Raw genomic sequence first — 26,193 nt, 5'->3', positions numbered from 1 at the left:
GTTCAAAAGTGTACACTGAGATAATCAAATGCTTAAACAAAATAAGACAGATAATGTTTATTAAAAAGAATTACATTAAAGATACATGGGGGTATGCCTTTCACATGTTACTCATTTTCTGTGGCTTATTAAAGAAATTGTGTTCTTGTTTTCTTTTGTGAAATGCGTAAGTTATGCTAAGGGCAGTCTGACCACGTGAATGGTGTGAAGCAACAGCAATGTACACTGTGAACTGTACTTAAGTTTTAATTGCAAGTGTCATCCTTAACTAGTGGGAAGATATGTAGATGTAGATTTGAAGAGTGTCATTATCTTGGTGTGTTTAAATAGTGAGTTAACTACTTGAAGGAAAAAAGGTGGATTCTTTTGAGCCTGAGAATTTCATGGGCCAAAATGGCTAGCATGAGACACAGTGCCAGGTTGCTTTTCAGAGGAAATATCTTGAAATGCAGTTAACACTAAAATTCTAAGCACAAATGACAGATTTACAACAGATTCAATTAGAAAAATGCATCCAAAAGTAAAGGGCAGTGGGAATGAGAATCAAGATTGCTACATATACGTAGTTACTGACATTTGAAATGCTTAGGATATCCAAGTAAACAGTGCAAAGCTTCAGATATGGTGTGGGACTTGCATTCAGGAACTTTGAGTTACTGTTTATTGTCATTTTTCTGGTCTGTTTAATTGGCTATTTTCCCAATAGCTCAATCTTCTAGCCAAAAATTGCTGACATTTATTTAGCAATGAAAGATATATGAGGTATTTTCAATCCTAATTTTGGTCTTTTTGTCTTATGTCCAAAATCCTGCTTATCCAAGTCTTTAATTCCTATCAACAGATTAGTAATATCATAACCAAGTATTGGTTGTTTCAGCATGCTGCTCCTACTTCTTAGTGTGAGAACTAGTTAATAAATGAGAGTGTGCTGCTTTTATACCTCTTGTCTATGATTCTTTAGCCATGCTTGTTTGGTGATGTAAGTAGACTGCCCTGAGAGTAAAATACTGTCATAGGCTCTTGGTTTTGAATGTTGGTCAGCTTGTATTGAAGTCTCCAGTGCTTAATCCAAAGGAAATGAAATTGTTGAGCTGGGGAGACAGTTTTTGCACCTATTGGCACTTACATTTTCTTTAAACAGTGTTTGTCCTACACGTAGAGTCAACTTGGATGTTTGGTATTCAGATTATTTCTTATTGCTTCAGCTATGTGCAGAGAACAGCCACTTTTTCCTTTCATGCTGACAGTGCAACAGTGAAAGAATTTGACCTCAGTTCTTTTAAAGTACTTCTCTGAGACAGAGCACCCTCATTGTGAGTTTTGCCTCTATGACTCTTTTCCCATAGGCTTCTTTGCTTTTTGTTTTAATCTATTTCATCTTTCATTTTTATTTTCTTTATTTCTACATTTCTTTTCTTCCTGCTACTTTTGTTTACACTTCATGGAGCTGATGGAGAATGAGTATTCCAGTTTTAGCCACATGCTGTTTCTTTTCCTCTTCTTATTACACTCCACCCCTCTCCCCAGTTTTTTGCGTATTTTTCTAGCAGTGTCTTCTCTCCAAAGTGTAAAATTTTGCCATTTCTGTGACATTCCATTTTACAGGAATACACTCTCTTGATACCCATACAAACTATATTATTGGATGGAGGCTATTTCATGAGCTAAGGCTCATTTTTCTTGTCTTTTATGCCCAAAGAACAGATATAATAATAATAAAAACCCTTCAGTAGTATCAGGAAGTCATGAACCTCATCATCAAGATGAATTACTTGCTAGCTTCATGTATATTTAGCTACTCTGCTAACACTGGGAGATTATTCCAAACACTACAAGGATCTTGAAAAGGGCAAATTCCATAAAATTGGCATGAAGAAAACTGGAGAAAATGAGGGCAAACTTCAGCATGCTTTATCTTCTTTCACAATAAGGAAGCTGACTCTGCTCACTAAGCAAGAACAGAGAGTCTACTTCTTAATGGCATGCTTTATATATCTTTCATTGCTATTATCTGAGCAATCTGCAATTCACAATCTACTATAACTTGGGGTTACTCCCAGCACACTGTGTTCCTCCTTGGATGACTAAATTCTGCATCTCAATTTCAGAGGTGCTGTTTCATAGAAGGAAAGCAATATGTCCTTTTCTTTCTTGAAGAAATCAATCTAACAGCTGATGTGAGCTCACTGATTCACATCAGAATAACATGAATAGAATATGGAATAGAATATCTTCCACTCACAGCCTCTTTCCTGCACTTGCAAAACTGTCCTCCACATAAACTCCTTTAGTGACCACAAGAACCAATCATTCAATGTCACCTTCCAAAAAGGACATGTTGCCTATATTTAAGTGTACTATGTTGATTTAAAATCCTCCTGAGACAAGAAATATTTGAGGGTCACTTCCTTGTCAAGCAGCATTTACAGAGTATTGCATACCATGTCATTGCACTCTGGATACTTTTACCATGTAGAGGTTTGATTAGTAACTGATGCCTTCTGGTATCTGTCAAAGATCTTCATTTCATCCACTACTCAGGACAAAGGAGAGGGACTGTCAAATGCACCTAGAGGATTTCAAAATCTTCTATTTCAGTCTGTCCTTTCCTTCCTATAGCCTTGAGTAAAATATATAGAAAATATGACAAATTGCTGGTGTTTACTTCAGAGTTTCTCCCCTGAGAGATGATTTGCTTCCCACATACTTGAATGTGTTTAGAAGTTTGTGGAAAGTCTGCTGTACGTTCACCGGGAAGAGTTTATGGCTAGGGGGGATTTTAGAAACTTATGTTCCCTCTGAGCTTTTCCCTCGTGTGTTTTCTAGATCACTGAGATAATTGCTGTGAACCTAGCCACAATAATTTGGCTCTACAAGATGTAAGGATTTTAGTCTTCTAGTCTAAGTTTCAGAAGAGAAAGTAGTTTACTCTCAGATGTCTTGGTGTTTATCAAGTGACAAAAGTGAATCTTTGTCTTGATTGAACAACTGTCATGCATCAGGTCCTCATGATAACCTTCAAAAGGTTCATTTCTTCCTTGTGTTCAGAGATACAGGCTTCAAGCCTGTTTACTTAAAAATCACCTAGCATTTCAACAGTGCTATGTCCTCTCTCCCTGAATTAGCATATCTGAAGTGTGAATAAGAAGCCACATCTTTGTCCCTATGTCACTCTGTCCTTTTTCATCGTCCCCTAACTTTGCTGATGAATTGGCCAGGTTACCTAAGTACTGAACCTTTGTTGCCTCTGACATATGAATCCCTAAGGATATGACCCTTGGTTAGGACATTAAAGTTGTGACTCTTTCTCTCCTCCCCTCAGTAACTGTACTGACTTATTCTGACAGAAGTCAGGATGATTCCTGGGATAGACACCTGCTTCAGCAGGAGTTACACTGTCATTTTTTTTTTTGTCTTCTGGTAATCAAAGCCTAATTCCACTCATTTTAGGGGAGTCATAGAATCCTAGAATGGTTTGGGTTGGAAGGGACCTTAAAGATCATTCCATTCAAACCCCTTTGCTATGGGCAGGGACACCTTCCAGTAGATCTGCTTGCCAAAGTAGCAGTTGCTTAGCTGCTTGCTGAAGAGTTCCAACCCTGGACTTTGGTTAATTTGTTGGCCTGAGAGCCTGAGCTGCTTCACTGTCATGGGCAATGGGCAGGCATTCAAAAATGACGTTCTCAAAGCTGTTCTTCCATTGGAAAGTTGCCGAGTCTTGTTTTGATGGTCAACACATAAAAAAGAAAGATTTCTCCAGATCTGAGGCTACCCACTCATTTCCAGTTCCCTGACTGGAGAAATGATGCATTCCTTCTTTTGATCTGCCTTAGAATCCTCTACGAGTTAAGGCCAATATGGCAGAAACGGTCCTCTTCACTATAGCATGGTAAAGCTGTCTGATGTCACTGTCAGAATACTGGCCATTTTCCTGATTTCCTTTGGATAGTTTTTAAAGGATATTGAGCCATAGTCTCAGTATCTCAACTTCGAAGCTGGATGCTGACTAACAGCCAGCCAGGTCTGACAGGGCAAACCTAGCTGAACAAGAGTGTTAGGTCCTCTCCTTAATAGGTGTGTGAACTGGTTACCTCTTTTCGTGCCATGAGATCTTAGAGATTCACAGTGCTGAGACCTGTGCCATTAGCTCTTTCTGCAGTCTTAGATGATCTACATTTTCTCAGCTAACAGTCTTGATGTTTCTCAGAGTCTAGGAAGTGAGAGAGAATTCCATCTGAGACGGAGAAACTTCCTCTGTTTTCTTCATTAGACATCATCCTTCTAAGGATGGGTTGCTCGCAAACTTTGGGTATGAAGATTCTTTTTGTCTTGCTACAAAGGCAGAACCAGGGCCATTTTAAGATTTATTTACTTGCCTGTTTCTATCCATTCCAGTGAGGTCAAAAAGAGCTGTGTGTAAAAAATTTTGCAAGTGAGTAATAAGGTTTTTGAGGATTTAAATCCTGTAGGCCCAGTGGGGTGTTTTTCCAAGAGTGCTGTAAATTAGTTTCATCAGAGCACAAGTGTTACTGTTAATACTGTTAAGGAATCCAGAAATAGTGCTTAGTATAGGACAGAGCAATCCGAGAGCTACTGTTCTGAAAAGACCACTACCTCCATCACACATAATTAGTGATTGTAAAGAGAGGACTATTGTCTAGGGACAATAAAATGTGACCGTGTCTATAGACATAAACTTGAAAAGCAACAGTTTGCAGCAGAGTAAGAGGCTCTTTGATAAATATGTTTTCCATATGGACAGCGTGTACTTACCTTTCCTTCTCCTAGGTGCTGCTTATTGTATTTGAGAGAAACTGATGGTATTTTTATTTTTAAGTCTGTGTTTGTACTGCAAGAGATAGTACATGGGCTATGTGTAAGTCATAAGCACCGTTAAACCAAGAACAATTTACAGTTTAGGGATTTTGAAACACAATGAATGGATATTACAGTTTCTGATACTATAACCATTGCTTCTTGCAGTACTGTGAATGCTGATATTTTCAGTGTTCAAAAACATCAGCTATATCATGCAAGTTAATGTAATTGCTCCAAGGGATTTCAGACATATTCATGATGTGGTTAGAGAGAAACAGAGTCTCTGGTGTAGTTTATAGTATAAAGACAACAGTTTTCTTTTTTAACAGAGAGCTATAATGTTGAGTGATACTTAGTACCTAAATTGCCCCTTTCTGTAATGTAGGACTACATCTGCAGATCTTAAAATGGAGTCTAAGTAATTAGCAGATCAAAATCGTGGCTACCCCAAACTATTAGAGAACCATTGATTACTGATTCAAACAAAAGTACCTTGGGGTTTGTAGGTGTGATTATGTATCAGTACCTGGAAAAACAAAGGCACCTGGCGTTTACAATTTTGCTATTTGTTAGATTTTTTTAGTGGAAAGAATTATTGTTAATTATTGCAGCAAACATCCATTGTACTGACACTTATGATTGTATGGTGTATCATTTAATATCAAGCTTTAATTATTAGATATAAATTATAATACAAACCCAATTATAAGTTAATTCTTCCATGAGGCCAAACTTTCAAGCTGTGTGTTCTTTACTGTATTCATTTGCACAGCCTAAAATGTTATAATTATGACTAAATTGTCTTCAACTGAAGATTTACTGCTAATCTAATTGATTACAGAATCACTTATTGATTTGCTAATCTAATGAATGACATTCTAACTGACTTTTAGAGCAGACTCTGACAGACTATGTACAATCCAGAACCCAGAATTATCTCATTCATGATTACATGCTGGTAGACAATACCTTGGTATTTTTACTGTCCTGCTTTTCATCTTCACCCGAGATACACATAGTGTTGCTTAGGGATAAGACAAGGCAACAACCTTACCACTCAACTCAGGATATCTTTCTTTAGTCTTTTTGTTGCCTTCAAGATCTGAGGTTTCCTTTGTTTTTAATGTATCTTAAAAGAAGAGTATAAAATCAGGGTTGTCTCTTCCCTCATGTTGTGCATCTCCTGGATTTTCACATGAAAATTCTGATGCTATTCCATGAATTAATTTTTGTTCAGGGCCAGAAAGGCTGAAGGCAAATATTTGTAGTCAGTTGTTTTCTGGTGAAGTTGTACCCTTCACTGCTGAAACACACCGCTGCCATAAGAAAAAGACTGGACAGTGAAGGTGCTGCTTCTGATCCTATGCCTAACTGAGGATATGGATTTGTTTTGTGCCAGAGCTATTGTGAAATCCCTGCTTCTCAGCTGTTGCGGGATGCAGGGAGATCCAGTGACAATAGATAGTGATGCACTGCTTGATTTCATGGATTCATAGACTGCCTAGAAGCAGATAGGGGAAAGGAGTAACTACTCTGTGCTTTAAACAACATGTTGGTAATTGATGCTTTACAACTTAACCGTGCTTATCCAATTAGATTCTCTATTCTTTGGCTCCGTCATCTAAGCGTCTTTTTCTGTTGTGCCTGGATTGGAAAACCACATTAATACTTGGTATTTCTGCCCCTTTTACAGTACTTAAATGCTTTAGAGGAGTTCTCTCTCAGTTTTATTTCAGTAAACTGGGAACTTTGAATGCTGAAATTCCAATTATATGGCATTTCTTCCACCCTCATGTCATTTATATGATTCTTTTCTAGGAAAGGCTTTCCGTGGCCTCTTTTTCAGTATGCAGACCTACTGAAATAAGCCAATGTCAGAAATAATTCCTCATGCTTAGTACCATACTATAATTGTCTCCTTGCTCATCCCTATGGGAATAGAGGAATCTGTTTCATTTGCTTTCTCTTTGGTTCAATGAAATCTATGTATTGTAGGGGAACTAGAGGTGTTCCAATAAATGATTTGGAAGGAATTCTACTCTTGAATATGCTGAATACCATGTACATCTCAGTTATTACAATAATATCTTTAGAGGTGGAAGTTTAAAACTGTACTTTAACTCAGGTTAACAATAGGTTTGAGTGAAGGTCTCTCACAAGGGAGCGCACCAATCGTTACCGTGTAGAATATTCTCAGACAAAACCCTTTGTGTTTCCCCTTACATGGGTTGTAAAAATTAGGTAATTATTCATAGAGTCAAAAAGACAGAGTAGGTAGCGTTTTCAGAAGGTCCAGCTAGCAAATGAAATGTGAGTTTCAGCAAATAAACTGGTATGAATACTTGAATAGATGTTCCCTCTAGTATACTGACTGGTGGCCAGGGCGTTTTTGTGGGAGAAGCTTATTCTGTCTCTCTATGCTGAGCAATTTTTTACTCATCTATGGTGAGGGCATTGATATCATGATGAGCTGCACAATCTTAGCCAAATGCTCAGCATTTTTTTTTTCAGTTAAAAGACTTCCCAAACAGTTCCTTTCCTAGGAGAGGTGGAAAAAGCAACTCCAGAACCCCTTTTGCTACCATCTGGTTGTGTCCAAAGAGAAGTACAAGTACACAGTTGTATAGCCAAAACATGGTTAACTCTTCTAAGTGACTAGATGACATGAAAATGTTTAATATCTTGTTCACACAGCTGGTTTATAGCCTTGCAGTAAGTTACTTCCTCTGAGCAACTAGAATAAATAGATGTGGCTTTTTTTCTTGGTGTTCTCCCTGGAGTGCTGACCTATCCATAACATGACAGTCTGTGCTTGGGCTGAGTTTTCAGTTTAATTTTGCAGATCATTTTTAAGGTGCAGAGAATGCACCAACCATAGCAGGCTTTCATTTCCTCCATTCATTCATACTTAGTTTTCAGATAATGCTATCAAGAGTACAGCTAGGTTGCAATGAAACTCGGTATTTCCAATAAAGCTGCAACAGAAAGGGAACAGTTCCCACTTGACAGTAGTAACAGCATTTATTCACATAGAAAGGTTTTCATTCACTGTGTTTCACCAAATATGGAGTGTTCAAAATACTGACAAACTAAGGCACTAGGCTAAACTAATTGGTTAGAGTGTCATATCAGTTAATATGAGGCATAAGCTGACTTAAGACTAATTCACTTTAACCTTGTGTGTTTCTCTACAACACACCATGACTTTGAAGTATTCTGTGATACATGTTTTGGGCAGAATCAGATCCTGATGGATGACAGGCAATTCTTAATGAAAAACAGGAATTGGAAAAAAATGCTACTTGGTAGAAGTAGGACATTTAACAGGGTTATATTTGTGTTTTATATGCTTTTAGATGTTGAGAGTGCTATGTTAGTTACTGTTGAATGGTTTCTGGTTCAAGTATGCTCATTAGTAAAGGGCCAGCCTTTCTTTTGAGACTGGATAAAAGTACAATCCTTATTTTAATAGACAGGAGGATTAACACACATAAACATCTTTATTTTAGTCAACAAGAGTTGATGTTTCCAGAAACTCTGAATAACTCAAAGCAGAGTGGGCAGAAAGGGCACACTTCTCTGTACCATTACAACTAAATACCCACTTTTCTCTCTAAGAGAGTGAAAATGATCATGCAGTTCTGCAGTCTCGCCTTATTCTTTTTCTATTGTTTTTTCAGCAGCAAAAAGTAACTAATTGCTAAGGATTTCTCAGGGAAAAAATTCTTTAAGACTAAGACAGCTTTCATCACAGCTCTGCATGTGGTCTCAGATCTTGATCCTCACATAATTTAAAAAAGAATAAGATAAAATGTTAAGCTATTCTGCTTAATAAATAGGGTTTGAAAGGTGAATCTAATACAATGTGATGAATTTGTACATTGTTCAACATGCCTAGGCTTCTAGGCACTCAGAAAACTGAGCTACATGCACTGTAGATCTAGATGTTCTACCCAGTTGAGGACATGCCATAAGCCAACACAGGAACTGTCAACTAAATTGCTTGTGTGGTCTGCACAGCAAATGTTATGCTTTCAGAATGTCCAAGCAAAATATTGGTACAGCCTCACAAACAGACTGAGAAGTTACATACCAGCCAAACTATCTGTATTTATAAGCTCTCTGATACATGGAAAGATAATGGGCATTCTGACTGGAGGCACTCTGTGTGTTAATAATTGATCCAAATAGAATCAGAGAATGGTAAGGGTTGGAACCATTAATGGGGAGCTACAATTTCTGTGGCATTGATTCTTTTTTTTATATAGGAGCCTATAGCCAAAAAGGACATTGCAATTGATTGTATGTGTGTGTACTCAAAACTCTGCATTTCCTACCCAGGCTGGGCAGTAAGTGAATAATCTCACTGCATATTAAATCATGGAGTCAATGTATGCTTACTGCAAAGCATTTAAACAACTTCATTATCTAATCATCTAGTCTACTAAAAAGATAAAGCAAGCATATAAAAACGGTTTGTTGGACCTAAATCATTGGTCCTTTTGCTTCTGTAAGAGTCTTATTCATATGTATACAGATTGCGAAGCCTATTAGGCATAAGGAATAGCAGTAGGAAAGAACTTTTTATTGTCAGAGCTGTCTGATTGTAGCAATTAGAGCCATTAGACCAATTGATGTCTTCAGGTTGATCACGTTATGTTACAATAGGTCACTGCCAGATATTTTTAGTTACTTTTGTATTAAAAAAAGCATTCCAGAATGACTAGAGGGAATGAGAGGCTTCAGTCAGCAGTGTCTGTAATAAGCTCTGTGTGTTTCTGAGAGAACAGAGTGGGTAAGCCCCAATAGTTCTTTGGTTTCATGAATTTTGATGGATTACACACTGGGACAGTTGGAGCTGGAGCACATTTGGGGAGCCATAAGGAAATTGTGTATGTTCTTTAATAAGTTGTATGAAAAACAGTAGTTTTAACTGCAGTCAGTTTTCATGTAATATGTGTTCCATGTACAAGTCAGTGCTTTTTAGATTGCTTTTCTGCCATGTGTTTTACAATAGTAAATGGGCTTTTACAAGGCACCATTAAAAAAAAAAGAGCCAAGCTAATATCCATTTATCTCAAGTATGACAGATTGTTGAACATTATCTCCATCTTTATGTTAGTAAGGTCATGCTTATAACCGCATTAACTTTATTCTTTAACAATTAGTCCATCAAAGCAATATGTTTCTTTCCACTCCTGGAAGTCTCAACCTCAAAAAAATAAGACATTTAGCAGTATTTCTGCTTGACAAAGCCCTTAGAAGAAAAGAGGAACAGTGTTTCTGGGGTCAGCATTAGAGCTATAGCATACTGTTAATGCTCTCGCAAATGATTCATGAAAGGAAGACCATTGGGTAGATAAAAGATTAAAAGAAAGAGCCAAATGTAATGAAGTGTCTGTAGAAGTGTAGGAAGTTGTCAAGGGACAGACAGTACTACATTAAAATCAGAAGCATGAATTATGTTTTGCTTATGAAGGCACCTATAGAATATGTGTGTTCTTTCAATTTCTAGTTTTGAAGCAGAAATGGTAATCTTTCTCATTGACTTTTTAGGAATATGTACTTTACAGAAGCTGATTCTAAAAAGCTGTGTAGGTTTTCCTCACTTGGCAAAATCCTTAGCTAAAGGAACTCTTACTGATTATGAAATGTGTAGTTAGAAAATGACAAAATCAACTTAGGAAGTCATAATAGAATTTATAATCCTGAGCAATTAAGAGTTGTGAGACAAGTCACATGAAGCAAATGAGAAACACTTTAATGGAAATAATAGATTTAACTTACGACACACTAATAATGAAATCATTCAATGTGGAATGTTAAATCATTCAGTCTGTTAAATCCTAAATGGAATTCCTCAACAATAACTATCACTGAATTATTTTTACTGCATTATTTTGGTGACTCCTTTTTTGGAACCCATTAACTTGACATTAAAAGGTAAAGTGATTAGAACAGCACGCAACAGGGCATACAATGATTGTGAGAAATCAAAGTGGTTTTGATACTATAGAAAGAATCTTTTTCTGTTCCTGGGTGTCTCTCAGTGTAGCTAGCAACAGGACAAGGGGTAATGGGATGAAGCTGGAACACAAAAAGTTCCACTTAAACATAAGAGAAAATTATTTCACTGTTGAGGTGAGGGAGCCCTGGTACAGGCTGCCCAGAGGGGTTGTGGAGGCTCCTTCCTTGGAGGTCGTCAAAACCCACTTGGACATGTTCCTATGCAACCTGATCTAGATGACCCTGCTTCTGCAGGGGGGTTGGACTGGATGATCTCTAAAGGTCCCTTCCAACACCTATCATTCTATGATATTAGCTATGCTGTGAGACTAGGTAGAGGAAAATAGTGTGAGCACAACTCCAGTTTCTCTTCACAGCCCTGTGTAGCTCCAGTCGTTGATGAATGATCAGTACTGTCCATGGCCAAGGAAAGGACTCAGCTTTCCAAATATTTTTACATGTGAATAACACCATAACTATAGAATACCTTCTTCATTATGAGAAAAATACACCTGTCTGCTTGCGTTTTGTAATTTGTACCCAGACTCAGTAAAACTTGGGAGAAAAAAAGTCAAGACATTCATTTTCTGAGAGAGAATCTCTGTCTGTGTGACTCAAACCTGGTTGGAGGGGAGCAAGGAAGGGGAAATTTCAGTTGAGGTCCCCAAATGGATCATATACTAGAGTTTAATACCAATCCATCCCATTCTGTCACTCTTAGGGTGTTGGATTCTTATAACAGACTGCCTGGCACTAGGAGGCAAGTTAGCAGGTTCACATAAAACTTTCTGTGCCTCTTGTATGTTTCCATCTTATGCACACAGTCCTTCCTCCTCCGTCTACTGTGGGTTCTTACCAATTAGTTTAACTTACAGATTGCTGTAATAAGGAGAAAAACTTCCAAATATGTTTCAATTGCTTGGTTATTGCTGACCATACTGAGCAAGGTGGAGGATTACAGTTTCTCTTGTAGAAGAAAGGTGTTGAAAACCACAAAGGCCAAAGTAGATGAGTAATAGAAGAAAACATCAAACTTCCTTTTGGGGTTCTTGATTGCCTTATTTTGTTGTTGTTTTGTATTGTATTGTTTTGTAACTATTCCTTGATTTTTAAAGGCAAAAGGGGAACTATAACATGTAGAATGCCTGCCAGTAATTGGGGTGGCTTCCTTCCCCATTGATGGCATGCTAGGATGATGAGTCTTTGGGATTACAGAATTTGTTGAGGTTGAGAGATTACATTCTTCACAGGCAACTCATCTGTTCAGGAGACTAGCAAAATAGCTAGAATACATTCCTGAGAGATGGTAGGAAGAAGTGAGGATCAAATCTATGTTTCTTAGGACTTTTCTAGGCCAAGGTTATGTTGAAAGGAAAAGTTTGAGGAAAGGCAGCAAAAGCCCTCATGAGATGGAAAAAGTGGACAGGGGTGGTTGATTCTGGTTGGGAACAGGAGATAGATAGATAGAAACAGAAATTGGTTATCAGACAACATCAGAATAAAGGATGGGCTTTATATCTAGATTGGATGCTACATTACTCATCCCAAATGTTTGGACTACTTTTCTTTCTGTTCAGTGCTATGTTTGCAGAATAATTAGGAGCAATCAAAGTTAAAAACAAGAACAACAACAACAAAAATCAAGTGAAGTGAGTTTAGGAACTTCTGAAACTGCACTGTGAAAGATGTGCTGTTTATTTCTTTTAGTGATACAACAATGTTTTCAATTTATTGCCAGCTTCTTCCAGGAATTTGACAGTTTAATAGTTTGTGACAGTTAAAGCTTTACTTCATGTACATGTAGTTTGATTTCAAGCAGTCTGAACACATATATTACAGGTCTGTCTCATACCAATAATGAAAGGAGATAGAAAGAGATACATAACCAATAGGTTTTTTTGACAGCTTCTGGGTCATGCTACCTGGCTTCAGCTGAGAAACAGAAAGTAATTTTGTTGAACATAGAGTCTAAAGAGAGTTCTGTGAATTTCAGTCTTGACGTTTAAATCCTGTATACAAGTAATACCTGAGCCATGAGAAGCTCTCACCATTCTGTCACGCATCACTTCTTATTGACCTTCCTTGACCTTATAAAGAAATTATAACAAAGGAAATGAGTATCCATAGTTGCTTTACAATAAAAAAGGTATTATTTAATATGAGTAGCTCTATTACAAACTCTGAAGTTCAATGGAATAGCTAAGCATGAGTTTAATAAGTTCATTACAAAAAGGTTACTATTCAAGATAAACAATTTACAAATTCTACAGCTATCTTTTTGTACTCTTGTGTTCAGAAGGCTGCAACTGGAGAAGGCATGCAGCACCTGATCTGCAAATTAGGCATCAGTAGAAAAGGGAATGGAAAAAGCTGAAAGACAAGAGAGGGGCACAGTGATACTTGATGGGAGGAAGAGAGCATAGGCTGGAAAAGAGGATGAGACTGGATGGCAGAAAAAAGGTTATTTAAGACAAGCATTTTTCAACCTGAGGACAGTCAAGAAGTGGATCAGCTTGCCCAGAGAGGCTTAACAGTCTCCATGCTTGGATGTTTTCAAGGTGTTGCTGAATAAACCCCTGAGCAACCTGGTCTGATCTCATCACTGTGCCTGTTTTGAGCGGGAAGTTGAACTAGAGACCTCCGACAGCCCTTTGCAAGCTGAAGCATTCTGTCATGCTGTGGTTGTACAGTACTGGTTACCCAACTGCTAGTAAAAAGAGAAAGCTTTCATAAAGTCACAGGAAAAAAGGAAAGCTATTGGCAGGGGAGGGAAGAGTTAATAAAGCCCTTGCTGAAGTAGCTTTCTCCCTCTGTTCCCTATTGCAGCTGTAGAAGGGGGAAGATATGTTGAAAATTAGGAACAAGAAAGATGACAGTCTACAAAGGCTACTTGTTCCGGAATAGTTGAGACAGTGGTAGAGTGGGGAGTCTGCCAAACTGACTTAGACAATTATGACCAAGAAAGACCATATATGTTAAGGGTGATCTCAAATGTTTCTTTCCTTATGCTGTGTTTTGCTTTGTGAGACTTTGTTTTAACAGAGTTTTGTTTTCTATTCTTATCTATCTTGACAGCATACTCTTTTACATTTAAATCTTATCACACCATAAACCTGTGTCACCTCACATACAGAGGATAGAGCCTTCCCTGGAAAGGCAGACATAATTGGGGTTCATGGCAAAGAAATATTTGTGCTGTCTCTATTCAGGGCTCCTTCTGAGTCTTCAGGTTGCTTCCACACTAGGCTGCAGATGTCTCTTTTTGTACTGTTAATACTGGTTTATGCAGAGAAAGCCAAGTGCCTCGAAATGCCTGGACCTTCTTTGATGAGATGCAGGAAAGTGGAAAATGGCTTCAGATTTAGGGGGGAGTGGGATGGAAAAGAAAGTTCTCACCTTAAACTTGTCACACCAACTTCAGACATGTGATTGTCTTCCCAGCTTTTTCCTTTATTCTGTTCATTAGCCTACAAACATGAAAGGATGAGTTCCATTCCTAAGCCTACATCTTTTTTGTGCCTGTGTGTTCAAAATAGAACTAAAACTATTAACCCTCCTGAAGTTCACAGCTAGATGGTGATGATAGTGATGCTGGAGAGAATGGGGAAGCAACTACTAGTGTAACTAAAGGTGAAATAGGAAAAAAGATTTATATATAATGTCAGTACCAAGGATATTAGTAAAGATATATGAAGATATGTATAAATATTAAAATCATTTGTGATTTTGGGGAAAAAAAAGTGGAGTTGAATGTACAATCACAGAAAATAACATTTTTATCTTATACAACTTTGTTTCTCTTTTAGTGGCAAAGCATTACTATAACACTGGTTGAGAAAGTGCAGATGGTTGCTGTAATCCTAGGATCTCTGTTCTTAGTAGCAAGTGTGACTTGGCTTCTATGGTCAGCCTTCAGCCCCTATGCAGTATGGCAAAGAAAGGACATCCTTTTTCAAATCTGCTATGGAATGTATGGTTTTATGGATCTAGTATGCATAGGTAAGCTCAAAATCTTTAAACAGCACAGACTGTGGTTTAAGACTGTTACTATATCTATTTCTCTAATTGGTCACTCTAATTGATCAGTTCTTTGCAGATTTATTCTCAGCTGATACCTTTGGCAAATACTGCTTTTTAGAGTGGTTAAAGATGCTGCAAAGAAAAAAGAACCAAAGCAGCTTTACTCTCAGACTCATCAGTGCCTCTCCAAGATCTTAGCGGTGGTGAGAACAGGATCACTTTCAATTTCTTGAAACAGTTAGACAGCCAGCCAAGTTCAGGAAGTTAAACAGAAGAAAATGGCAAAGGCATTATGAAAATAATGAGTAAAATGACATGCTGTCAAGTCTTCTACCGATGCCACTTTGCATTAGATTGTACCATCATCAAGTGCAGAAGAAGCCCTTGAGGATGTCATCAGGTTACATATCCAAAACTATTGCATAGACGTATAAAGGTCACTGTGCTAGTAACAGAGAAGAACAGAGAAGACAGGCATGAGTTCTTCAAAAGCAGTTGTGAAACACTCGAATAGTGCTAACTCTAGTTACTTTACTATTTAAAAAGTCTGAAGTCCTGTAACTCTGGTTGAAATCATATAAAAAGTTATTTTGATCGGTTTTGACATTTGTGAAAAGATGCTGGAATCAGAAATATTTAAATAGAAATCCCTTTAGGATTTGATAACACAACTTTGAGCTGATTGTTAGAATAGCTGGGATTGTTTGCAGAGACAATGTACTAATTGCAGTAAACGTTAAACCATGTTCTTAGAACTGCAATTCCAAGAAAATCCAGGCCAAATGCTCTCTGATGTTTGCTTTGAGATTTCCAAGTGATAAATGTCAATGTTATCCCAATCCCAGAGATGAGAATTCTGAAGGACAGTGAATTCTGTTCAATAAGGTAAGAAAAGAGAGAAACCCAATATGGAATATTTTAGAACACAATCTTTATTCTGTGTATCCAAAGCATCTCAGACAGAAAAAAGTGACCAGAATCTAGGTCTCTAATGCTCTGGACAAGTGCTCGGCTTTTAAATGAGAAAAAAGGGCTGAGCTACTCTGTCCTCTCACTTGCTGATCCCTGAATACTAGTTTTTTGCTTAACAACTTGACACTTGGTATTGAAGTTTTTGCTTTTGTTTTAAAAAGCACTAGAAGTGGAGACAAAATGTGCTTCAGGCACTCTATACATTTCAGTTCTACAGAATCCTGGGTGGTTTTGGTTTTTTTCACAAAGATTACAATTGAAAAGAGTTACTTTGATACACATCAACTAGCTGGAATTAGCAATTATTTCAAACTATTTCAATTTCTGTCTTTTGTTTGACTGTTAAAACACCCAGACCAAACTTTTGTCAAAATCAATCGAGAGTGGCTGGGGGTGATCAGAAATATCAGTGTATTTATCTATAAAAGGAAACTATTGGAAGGAAAGCCAGGCTCAAGCCACCTCTGGGCTGCAAACTAATGAACTAACACATACCTCACGTGGCTGTGGATCTTCTAGTCTAATGGGCATTGTACAAGGAGCAAAGTCCATGTGCAGCTGTCTTCACCCCCCAGATAAACGCACTTGCCTGTAGTTGCATAAATGCCTATTTTACAGTCCTATCAGAAATAATACACAGATATTTTAATGTAAGACTGGCTCTAAGTAAATAGATGCTATTTTGTCATTATGAAGTTCAGTGCAGGCATGACCTAACAGTTTACTAAATTGTATCTGGAAAGTCATAAAGCTCTATAAAGAAGGTTTGGTAATTGTAGAATTCTGATGCTCCAGATTCTTTCAGCCCATTTATTCTGCACTCATTTGCAAGCAATCTGCTTTCAATGAGCTTGTAAGACCACGAGTTCTCCTAACTCTTGAAAATATTTATTAACATATTAAACTTGATTCAATTTTGTCTTTTTATTTAATGGTAAAGTGAGGAAGTTTAGATTTCTATTTGAATGTTTAAAATTAAAACTAAGTTTCACTAATAGATGGATGTAATTGTTACTTACGAATGATTTAAGATAATCCCAAACACTGTCCATTATGCTGATGACCTCCCAAAGGCATTACCATATGATTTTCCCATCGCAGATGATAGAAAATCTTTTATATCATAAAGCTTGTAACACTTACAGCCAACCCCAGCTCTCAGTATCTCCTCTAATTTCATTTGTGTTTAGCCATCCATGGCATTCTCTTAGTTTTCAACAGGATTTACAGTGAGTGAATACCTTTACTCCTACTGGCATCTCTCTTTATTTCAATGAAAAATCTGTGCAGACTTATAGCAGCACATATTTCAAGACAAGTGCTTGAGTTACTGATGGTATGACCAAGTCTTGATTCCAACTGCCTTACTTATGCCTCCCTATCGCTTCGCATAAACAGGATGAATCTTCATTTGTCATCTGCGAAGTGTAAATATCTGTACTTCTTGAAATGTTTTGCTTTCATTATTTTTAAAAGCAATTTGCCTGAAGGCACTGACATATTTATATGTCATCTTTGAAAACTTGCACCTTAATTTGTTTTCCCAATGATTGATTTATATACCATCCATAGCATAACACCCACTTTCTTAGCAAGTAAATTACCTGAAACTTGTATTTTACTTCTTGGTCTTGTTTTGCTTTTCACCAAAAGAAATATCCTAAAGATTACAGATTACCAATATGAGCTGTTCTGTTCATTCCAGCGTACATACTTTATTGGCATCTATTGTTCTCCTCATCCTACTCTAAATTTTTCCAGAATTCTTCCTAGCAGGACTGTTTTTACTTTTCAGTGTCAGTTTCAACCCTACAAGTCACTACTTTGTACTTTTCTGCGTCTAAACTGAGTGTAAAGCTGTTCTCTTAGAAACTTGCTGAAGGTAGAAATTTTCCTAAGGCAAACCTTGGATATTTTAAACAAGTGCTGCCTGTGAAGCCCAGAGCTACTGCAGTGGTAGTGTTAGGATCAGACCATCCGTGTAGGGATTAGCAAAGGGAGTGAGTTAATGAGTTAATATTAAAGGAATGAATAATATAAACCCCTTATTTAGCCACTGAGGGACAGAACACCAAGCCATCGCCATTCTACTTTGCAGATGTAGCAATTATTTCTCATAACAGTCAAGTCATATAATTCTATAGATTGTCACCAGAATATAATCACAACTGGTAGTCATAAATAGTTCTAACATGAACAAAATCTCTCACAAATAACAATTCACTTGCAATCCCAGAAAAAAAGAGTGCAGCTCCTTTAGAGCATGAAAAGCAGCTGTAACATTGCACTAGAAACATGAGTGGTGCCAGGCAGTAAGAGATGGGAGACAATGTATGAATAGCCCTCTGCAAGCCTCTTTCTTCCTTCCCTGCCAAGAAGTTTAAGTAATGAACAGTAAGTAATTAAGTAATACAGGCAGAAGTTTAAGTAATGAACACATCTAACTGCATTTAATATGTCTCTGCTTAGGAAGTTGGGGTTTTTTTCACATTAGTTCTAAATAGCTTAGACAGAGTTACATTGATGTTTTTAGACATGTTTCACTTTAATGCTTTGAGTAATTTTTGCTTTTTTAAAATATATCTATCTATAGGTCCTAGAATAGCATTAATACATTTCATTTTGTCCAGTGTTAAAGCCTGTTACTAAAAAGGTTTGTGATGTTTCTGGGAGGACCATTTCTAAATGATTGGAAGTAAGATTAGTGAGACAATGTTAGAACTTAGTACCACCAAATCTGAACAAAGACAAGTTGCCTGCTGGTGAAGTCATTCAGTATGAAAAATGTCAAGTGGTCTTGTGACTCAGGGTAAGAAATCCTTTGCATTGAGTGAAAGAAATTCATAGCACTTGGCTATAAAAGAAAATAGAAGTCTGATCTCTGTATAATGCTGCTGTCTGGATCCCACTACACTCCCTCCATCTTAGAAATAAATCCTGAAGGTAAAGTCTTCTTTAAACCTTCAGGATGTTTTGCCAGATTCATCATCCCAAAACTCTGTTCTTTGTAGGTTAATTAATTGGACAGAACATCAGACAGCTAACAAACAGTAGTGATTTTAACATTTCCTCTTGGGATCACGTGTGTCAAACTAGTATTTTTTTTTTCCCCTAGGACTGTGCAACTGTGTCTTCTGTGCTGTTGAAATCATGGTATTTGGAACAAATTAGTATCATTCATAGATCTATCCTTGCTTTCTCACTAATATTTTCATTCATCTCTGTGGAACACTTAAGAAAAAGGAAATTCTTTGTCATATTCTTACAGCTTCACTTTAGTGACTGACTGCTTACATTTGGAGCATCAGAATTTCTCTGGACCTGGAAAATGTCCAGCATTTAAACCTTACCCAGATTTCCTCACGTTTCTGGTCTTGGAACTGTTGGTGCTGAGTACTCTTTTTGCCCCTTGCCTTCTGAAAAATATTTTTCAGAGACAAAAAAGATTTATTGGAATTCTTTTGCCTCTTTAACACAGGTCTTTTTCAATCTGTAGTTTTATCAGATGAGAAATAAGGCTTTTTATGAGAGGAATTATGAAAGTGCTCTTTTCTCCTTCAGCATTGCCAAAATCTGACAACTTCATTTCAAGATTTTCAATATTTAGGCCTTTGTTTGGTCGCTCTTTTAGAGAACACATGACTAACAGCCATTTTAAAGCAAACTTCTCTTCCTTGCCACTGCTGAAAAAGAAACTTTGAAAACATAATTTCAGTAAATTCTGAAAGCTCTGCAAATGGAAAGAAGAGCTTCCTAAAAGAATCACAGAAACACAGAATCTAAGGGTTGGAACAGACCTTGAAAGATCATCCAGTCCAACCCCCCTGCCAGAGCAGGACCACCTAGAGTAGAAGTCATCCTACAACTTTTTCTGTCATCATTTTGTGAGAATACTTACAATCTGTTTAAACGTACTTGCTGTACATCAATGATCCTTTCTCAACTGCTTTCTCCTCTGTTCTGAAATATATCGTTCAGGTTCCAGCGGAGTGCAGGCAGGTGTCAAAACTCTACTTTTTCTCTCAATCACAAATCAGAGTCGTGAGGGAAATTGAGCCAAATGATCCAGTGATAGGTAGAGGAAAAATTATGCTCATCTCCTTTATCATTCTATAGGAAATCCAACTGGAAAAATAAAAAGATCTTTGTCATGGCACTAAAATCGTGGCTTATTTGGTTTGTAGATTCTGTATATGACCAAGCACATTTACCCCTTGGAGGCAATAAAGTTGGTCTTGAGGGTGCATTTATGTATTAATGTGGCTGCTAAATTTTTAAGACAGGTTGCTTTAATTGGTATCTGAGAAGATGAAGACAGACATCTTGTAATTAAGAAAAATTTCCACTAAAATGCTCTGCTGATGCAAAATACATTTAGAATATCAAACCTTTAACTAAGTTTATATTGTGTTTTGCTGTATGAGATGCTTCAAGGAATCCTAGGCAACTTGAAAGCCTACAGAGGTGCTGTCATGTCCTTCTGAAGGGAATCTTTGAGTTTCTCCATCTTTCAGTGTAATGATCTTCAAAAAGATGTCGGAGTAGGCATTGCTATCTGCAAGTCATGCTCTTGAATCTCAGGTTTGCTGTTCATAGAAATGCTTTTATCATCCTTTCTGCTTGTGTCACCTTTCTTGGAAAGTCTCCTTTCTGGTATCAGTTAGTTAACCACACCAAGTGACTTCAGACATTTAAATCACAGTTTCATTGTGATATACCATCTCTTGAGATAAAGGACTATAGCCTGTGACACCACAGAACATAGGACAGATGTGGCCTTGTATAGGAACATTTTAGGCAAGAAACTCACCAGACAAAAGAACTAATAAAACATTTTTAGCTAGGCAGACTGTTCTCCTCCCAAAGCAGGGAGCCAGAGAAAACATGTAACCATATAAGTCACCTGGCTGCTTGAGGAAAAACCCAGTAAGAAGGTCGAAGCTCCATGCATCTCCCCAGTAAATCCTGAAATACTTACACCTAAAGAATGTGTGTAGAAATACACTCACTATATACATACACATTAAAAATGAAGACTTTCATTTAAGTAAATAAGTTTGAATGAATACAATGAGCATAAATATTAGCTACTAGGAAGTTCTTAAGTAGAATGAGCTGTTGCGAACTACAGATAAATGCATTTTCCTTGAGGAATCTTTTAGAAGACTTCCTGGGTCTCCATTTTGGTCTCCTAAATTTTGAAGAGAAAGAAGAAAGCCTCTCATCCTTGCCATGCTCATCATAGTTAATAAGAATATTTAACATCTTCTCGCCCCACCCAAGCAAAACAAGAAAGTCATTATACTTACAGCTGTTTCAGCTTCTCATACATCTTCTGGGCTCCCAGGTTGAACTAAAGATGTGAAATTTGCTTGTATCTGTGCTGAACTCTAAAACTCTGTCCATTACCGAAGGTCTAACCTACTTGAAGATCTACTTAAACCAGTAAAAAAAAGTCTCAGTTAATAAACAGTACTTGCCATGAAAAAGGATAACACAGACGTCAGCAGTCAACTTACAAATCTGCCAGTAAGGTTCTTTGACGTGGGTTTACTGAAATCCAAATACTGCATTTAGTTAGGCAGGCTCAGATCATTCCAGTATTGGTTATGTTGAGCTTTCATTCAGAACAATTGGATTACCTCTGCATGCTCCTGTCTCCCAGTCTGCAACACGTGAATAAGGAGTTATAGTGCATATGTCCACTTGATTTGCGTTATCAGAGCTACAAGCAATTTAAGAGGCTCTGGCAATTGGCAGATTCATTACAATGTGTTACATCTCTATTTGCTCTCAAAATGGGAACGATTAACATTGTGTACAAACTCTGTTTTTCTTTTCTCTTCATTTCAGGCCTGATAGTACACGAAGGTGCCTCTGTTTATCGAGTGTTTAAGCGCTGGAGGGCTGTGAATCTGCACTGGGATGTGTTAAATTACGATAAAGCCACAGACATAGAAGAGAGCAATCGAGGAGAATCCTCAGCAGGAAGGACATTGTGGTTACCACTGACTGCATTTAGAAACAGGAGTTTAGTTCATCCAACGCAGTTAACCTCCCCGAGATTTCAGTGTGGCTATGTGTTGTTACATCTGTTCAACCGCATGAGACCTCAGGAAGATTCATCAGAGGATAACGGCTCTGGGGAAGTAGTGATGAGAGTGACCTCAGTGTAAAGATTATGCCCACCGTGCTACACAGATAAGGATAATGAGCCCTGCTGTAACAGGACTTTGGATTGTGGTTCCTATGAATGGTGAAACCATTAACACTTGAAAAAAAATAGATCCACGTTTTTTAAACATTTAATGCTTTTTATATGATCAGCTGAAAGACAAATACATTTTTTTTTCTGGGGAAAAAAAAAAAGAAGTCTCTTGGTTTTTATATAGTCTGTTATATTAGACCTTTTGTCACTTTGTACCTGAGGTGTGTACAGTACAGTTTAACTCTTAGGTCTTTGAATGATGAGGAAATTCATTTTTAAGTAAAAATATATATATATATTTAAATGTATTTTCTTAAACTCTGGCTTTAATCCACTACTGTTATTTTTCCCATTTTCATGAGGATTAAACTGAACAACCTTATTCCAAAAAGAAACAGAACGTTGGCACAAGTCAAGTATTCTTCCTTTGCTGTCTTTGCTTTGTCACTGTTCGTAGCTCAGTTCAGGCGTGGGACAGTAGGTAAGGAAGGGATATACTATCCCTTGCTTTTAAGCAGGAAGTCCAGTACAAAACATAAGGGAAGATGCAAAGTTTTCTTTTAGTTGTCACACATGGACATGTCAGATATATGACACAGTCAGGGGAAGAGTCATGCTCTTCCTCTCAGGCCTCTAAGAGCTGCACCGTGCTGGTGCTGTGCCTGTGCACTGAAATGACATCATCAGGGGTTGGACTAGATGACCTCTAAACATCCTTTCCAATCACTACCATTCTCAGTGGTGCTGAGTTTAGCAGCCTGTGAATTTCTAGCACCATTCTAACTATGGGACATTGGCATCCCATAATTTTTTTAATTAAAAAAAAAGAAGAAATGTGCTTTTTAACTTCTGCAATAATAATAAATCCTACTGGAAACTGAAGTAGAAATAATGCAGAGCATTAATTTTACCAAGTGACAAATCATCATATTAAAAATGAGCCCACATTCATCTTTCTCATGACAGCTAATCAATGCTGTGAAGTTTCCATCTGGTTTTATCTCATGACAAATCTTCCAATATCCTTCTCTGTTCATAAACATTTCGCCCATGAAACCTACACAAGGCCCAGCATTCTGTGTTCAGCCTCACAAGCTCATATTTACACTTAACTAAATCCACAGCTGACTTACTGCTTTCTAAACAATTAATCTGACATAAACCATGAGCAGCAAACTGTGATCTCAAATCAACAGATAACTTACTGCTCTCACAACAGTGACTCTGAAAAGCAGGACATAAGCTACAAGCAACAAAATACGATCTCAAAAAAAGCCTATTTAGCCCCTGCATGGCAAATAACCAACATCTATGACAAGCAATCTCACTGAGAAACTATGAGAATCCACTTCTAGATTAAACAATTTCCCAAAGGAAGGATTTGTGGAGAAACAGCAAATGAGGAAACGGGAAATCTGCTGTATCACTGGGAATTACTTGTTCTGAATTGCTACTTGAAGGAAGCCCACTTTCCTAGAGTGACCACAAATCCACGTGACCAGTTTGAGATCAGGGTTAGTATCATCTCAAAAAACACTTACAATACAGGGAGAATAAGGTATTCTGTGATCAATAAGCTTAAAATGTTATGTCTCAAAGCTTTTAGGTACTTGTGATCTTTGGGATTTAAAGAATATTACAGTGGGCTTTCTAAAAGATCCTAAAACTGAAATTGAGAACTCTATGAAAACATTTTGTTGTAACTAAATCTGAGGGGGGAAAAAAAATGACTTACCAGAAAAGATCAACAGCTGTAGTTTAAGAGAGAACAGGTTTCCTGTGTACAAATATTTCAGAAGCTTCTGAGGGAAAAAAATAATCTAAGAAAAATTAGTAACAAGAGAAATGTTTAGGGCAAATAACAGAAAACAATTCCTAATAGTAGGATTAGTCGTCATTCATCATTTCTATGGCACAACAATTTGTATGTGTCTGCATTTATGTATCTATATGTAGAATGCAAGGTGGGGAAATAACAAACTGTGCCAGGATTAGTGTGGAAAGGGTGCAGTTGTAAAAAGAATAGAAAGCTGTGGCCATGTTGTCCTGCAGAACGGTGTCAGGAGCAGGAGTGCCTGGGATATGAGTATTTCTTCATTGACCTTGTATTTGGATGTGTGCAGTACTGCAGTGCTGCGATCACCTACCTGCAAGATAGATGCATTCAAATCAGAACAGATGCAGAGAGGGGATATTAAGATGAAAAAGGTGAAGAGACTCCACCTCACATGAGGAAATCAGAAGCCTGTGTCTTGTGCTTAACAGAAGTTGAGAGTAAATGTTATTGTTCTCAGTTATTACACTGCAGAATAAATTTATTTTAGGCAACAATGAGCCTGAGATGTAGGAGAGCTCAAGGACACAAATAGATCACAAATACAATTAGCTGGAAGTTCAAGGTAGTTTTAAAATATTCATAGAATGAATCACAGACAACAATTCAAGTTGGAAGGACCCATGGGAGGACATCTAGTTCAATCTCCAGGGTCAGCTCTGAGGTCAGATCATACTGCTCAGGTCTTTAAGCAGTCAAGTCTTAAAATTCTTCAAGGATGGAAATGACACAACCTCTCTGAGCAGCCATCTCCAGCTCTTGACTGTCCCGAGAGTGAAAAGGTATTTCCTTTTACATCACCTTTTGTTTTGTTCCAGCTTGTGCCCATCGTCTCTTGCTCTCCCTTAATGCCCCACTGTGAAGTGGATGGCTCTGTCTTCTTGACGACCTCCTTGCAGGTCCTGGCCAGCAGCTGTTAGTGTTCCCTTGAAGACATCTCTTCTTCAGGCTGAAAAAGACTTGACACCTCAGCCTCCCCTGAGAGAGAAGACTAAGGGGTAGGGTCTCATAAACACAAGTATTTAAAATATGCATATCAAGAGGATGGGGAATCACTTTTTCTCTCTTGTCTCAAGTCACAGGTAATGGACACAGAATGGAACCCAAAAAGTTCCACTTAAACATAAGGAAATGTTGCTTTCCTTTTAAGGTGAGAGAGCCCTGACACAGGCTGCCCAGGGAGGGTGTGGAGTTTCCTCTGGAGGTTTCCATACCCACCTGGACACATTCCTGTGCCCCCTGATCTAGGGGAACCTGCTTTAGTAGGGAGTTGGGCTGGATGAGCTCTAGAGGTCCCTTCCAAGCCCCACCATTCTGTGATTCTATGATTCATGCAGCATAAGGGAAACTTTTGAGTTTCCCTCTTGGGACACAGTAGGTAACAGCAAGAATTGTGCATCAAAGGGCCTGTGGATTCAAATCACCTTGAAAGCAAGGAGGAATCGGATTCTGCTTATTCAAGGATAGCAATGTTGTCTCTGCTTAATCTAAAGATCACTGTCCCAAAACTGTCAGTTGTGAAACAGTCTTCCAAGGTTCTCAAGGACAAAACCATTTCCAGTCACCCTCATACATGCAAGGTTTTAAAATGTTTAAAGTAAAGAAAGAAACAAAACAGTTTCATAACAATTACATTACTATTAGAGGATTATAGCTTAGGGAGTCAAACTCAGCAGAGGCCCCTGGACTGGACACACTCAGGTACCCTTTTGAATATCAATAAGAAAACCAATAGAAGCAAAATAAAATGCTTCATAAACAGGTTTTTGCCCATAGAAGGCAAATCTAACAGGAGCTCTACAGAACAGCTCTCTGGGTTCTCATTTCTTCCCTTTGGAATGATATTTAAAACTGTTATGTCACATTTAAAGCAAACCTTTTCATGTATTCTCCTCTTGAGACTGCATCTCATCAGCATTAGCCTGCTCCAGTGGGTAAATCAAGTTTAGCAATTCAAACAGCACTGTGACGAAATAAGCAACAGGCTTCCTGAGCTTTGCCAAGGCTGATTACACTCCAGACCAAGCCACAACAATCTGACAAGAGACTGGTTTTATTCCATTCATAAGGTGGCACTGAAACTGTCACAACTGCAGAGCAAATTTCTGTTAGCTACTCAGGAACTGCCTTGCAACTTGGGCTCCCCTGCAACAGGACCTTTGAGGAAAGGGTAGATGGGATTTGGTTGGTGGCACTGATAATGTTCTGGAGGTGTTTTTAACTACAGGATATCTCAGTTTATTGCATCCCTGTTCTGTAAATGACACATCTATGGAAGGATTAGCAATATTGAAATCTTATCTCAAAGCTACGTATGGCAGCACAGGACAACACA

At 37.8% G+C, this 26,193-nt stretch overlaps 1 protein-coding gene across 1 annotated transcript in view; it reads left to right on the top strand.

The window, feature by feature from the left end:
• The window catches only part of MARCHF11 (membrane associated ring-CH-type finger 11), a 34,467-nt gene extending 12,475 nt beyond the window's left edge, over positions 1-21,992 (top strand). Inside the window, exons 3-4 of the mRNA XM_061995857.1 lie at positions 14,631-14,823; positions 21,670-21,992. Of these exons, the coding sequence (XP_061851841.1) occupies positions 14,631-14,823; positions 21,670-21,992 (516 nt within the window). The remainder of the gene's footprint in view (positions 1-14,630; positions 14,824-21,669) is intronic.
• Positions 21,993-26,193: the final 4,201 nt, after the last annotated feature.

Source organism: Colius striatus, chromosome 4 (genome assembly GCF_028858725.1).
Source record: "Colius striatus isolate bColStr4 chromosome 4, bColStr4.1.hap1, whole genome shotgun sequence".
Lineage (NCBI taxonomy): Eukaryota > Metazoa > Chordata > Aves > Coliiformes > Coliidae > Colius > Colius striatus.
The sequence above is the reverse complement of the archived record's forward strand: the minus strand, read 5'-3'. Positions and strand labels throughout refer to the sequence as shown.